General features: G+C 40.5%; 1 protein-coding gene across 1 annotated transcript in view; it reads right to left on the bottom strand.

The window, feature by feature from the left end:
• Positions 1-2,530, bottom strand: part of OTUB2 (OTU deubiquitinase, ubiquitin aldehyde binding 2) — a 54,504-nt gene that overhangs the window by 21,549 nt on the left and 30,425 nt on the right. Inside the window, exon 3 of the mRNA XM_069086063.1 lies at positions 8-103. Within this exon, the coding sequence (XP_068942164.1) occupies positions 8-103 (96 nt within the window). The remainder of the gene's footprint in view (positions 1-7; positions 104-2,530) is intronic.

Here is a 2,530-nt window from a genome sequence, read left to right on the forward strand (position 1 = left end):
GCCTTACCTGAATTTTCCTCTGGTAAATCCTATTTTCTGGATGGTCACAAAGAATTGATAAGATGTCACATTTCTCAGATATTAAGTTAAAGGATGATTCACTCTGAAAGATGAAGACAGAGAGGTAAATGGAACAATTCCAAAAAGAACTGACTACATTCCATCATATCCCACTGGGAAGTTAAATGCATTTCATTTTTCCTTAGTCATGACTGCCAATAGAGAAGATCCTCCATTTAAAAGAAAAGCTCATTTTGAAAGTCTTCAACTTGAAAAATTGATAAAAGTATGGTCTTAATTCATTTTACAGAACTGAAGCTTCCAACATAAGAAACCTTTTCACTGAGAGGCAGTATGATATGGTGGGGGATAAAAGGCTAAATGTGGAGTCAGAGGACTTGGGTTTGAATTTGTGCTCTGCTACTTATTTACCCTGTGTGCCCCTGGGTAAGTTACTCCATTTTTCTGTTCTTTAAATTACCTCATCTGTGAAATGAAGTGGTTCAACTACATGATTGAAAGGTCCCTTCCAGCTCTAAATCTATTAGCCTACACTGTGGGTCTGAGAGCAGCCCCTACTGGTAACATGTGGTTTTGCAACCTAGCTCTACTAGACCAGAGATCTCAACCTCACCACCCATAGCAACATGAGGCCAACCAAAACTCTCACGTTTATCCTGAACCAGATTAAGTTGTAATTGGAAAATGTTTAACAAAATATATAAAAATATAATACAACACAGGTAATGTTAATTTGTGGTTTTCTAGGCTGATATGCAGTTCACAGGGATATAATTCTGAATTTGACTCTATTGTAGTAGATCCTATCAATAACAATACAAGTAGAAAACCAAAATCCATAGAATCATGGAATTTGAGTTGTAAGGGACCTTAGTAGCCATCCAACCCAACTTATACCAAAAAGGAATCCCTACTATACCATTACTTATCTAATAAATTTAGATCTCTCTCATGTTACAAAGGAGGAACCCTGAGCCAAGTCACACAAGTAGTAAACAGAGGAATCAGAATTTGAATCTATGCAGGAAGTTGGCAAACTCAGTCAATGAGACAGAGATTAATACTCCATTGACCTAAAGAGATTAGTCCAATAAATGTTAAAAGGAAGTATACATGAAAGATAAAGATAGTGCGCAAGGTGATATTCCCTGGTTATTTCTAACAGCCTTAGAAAAGCTGGGCCACTAACATAAGGAAAGTTAAAGTAAATTCCATGCTCATTCAGCAGCTAGAAGAACTAGAAGCTAGAACTGTGCCCTGAAGGCAGATAACCGATGGTACTTAGTAAGAGTTGAAGTGAAAGGATGAATGCTGTTATGGGGTGGGGACAGAAAGGTCATAGGCAAGCAGGGAGGGGATAAAATTCCTAAAAGAGATGGGTTTGGGATGCCCCATTCCCTAAACACACATGGACACCCCAGGCCCTTTATGCCCTATGATCAACCAGCCTGCTTAGAGGAGGGAAAGGTTCTTGGTTCTTCAATGGCTCCAGTACTATAAGAAATATGTCAAAGTGGACATTTGTAACCATTAATCCAGTAAAAGCAGAAACCCTAAACAATGGGGATTGGAAATTTCTTCCAGTGGGCTGAGTTATGGTTGATTGGTGGGAAGTGGCATGAGTCTGATCAAGGGGGTTTGTGGCCTGGAAAGAAAAAGACTGGACAATCAAAGGCTCTCCCCATTAGGGTAAGGACCAGTGGAGGAATTTTACAATGCCTTTACAATACAGTTTTGCAATGTGGACTGTGGGCATGTTAATATCTACTAGAGACATATGTTCTCTGCTGACCTAAATAATCAGGCTTTTATGAGAAAGGCAGAGGAGGAGGAGTGGGTCCATTGCTAGTCTAGACATGGTGTTATGTTATATAACCATAACCATGATGTTATGCTATAGAAGGCTTGGGATCATATGATCCATCTAATTTTATGAATGAGGTAGGCAGCTAGGTCTTCCCAAAAGGGGCTCTTCATGCTTGTCTATTCTGGATGGTCATCAACTTGTTGCTAACTTGGAAGTTCGCCCTCTTTCCCCATCTCAGGATAAGGTTTCTCCCTGAGAAATAATATCTTCGTCATCATGTTCCTGACTGGGTCAGGTGTCCCACTTGTCAGAAGCCATGCCCTTGACAAATCAGCATCTCTCTAGGAAAGGAGTGGTGGCCTTAGTTCTGATGCTGGCACCCAGACAGACTCTATGCAAGAGGGTAATCCTACTTTGCTGAAGATAACCCCAGCGTATGATGGGGATTACTTATACGCTGGAAGGTCTCCATCTGCTTTGTTGTTCCTAGCACTGTTACAAATCTTGTTGTTTTTCACCAGGAGAGCCACTGTGGACTGTCCTCAGTATTATCCACTGCATCACAGACCTAGTACTTGGTCCTTCTGAAGCAGGGTGTGAAGGCTGGGATTTCAGGCCTTTGCTCTCCATATTCAATCACGCTGGCACTACTATTCCCTTTAGTACTTGTATTTACTTTTTTCCTTTTCTTTTATCTGAAGT

Source organism: Petaurus breviceps, unplaced genomic scaffold (assembly GCF_028583685.1).
Source record: "Petaurus breviceps papuanus isolate PSGF00001 unplaced genomic scaffold, PetGlider_PUasm1.0 177, whole genome shotgun sequence".
NCBI classification, from domain to species: domain Eukaryota; kingdom Metazoa; phylum Chordata; class Mammalia; order Diprotodontia; family Petauridae; genus Petaurus; species Petaurus breviceps.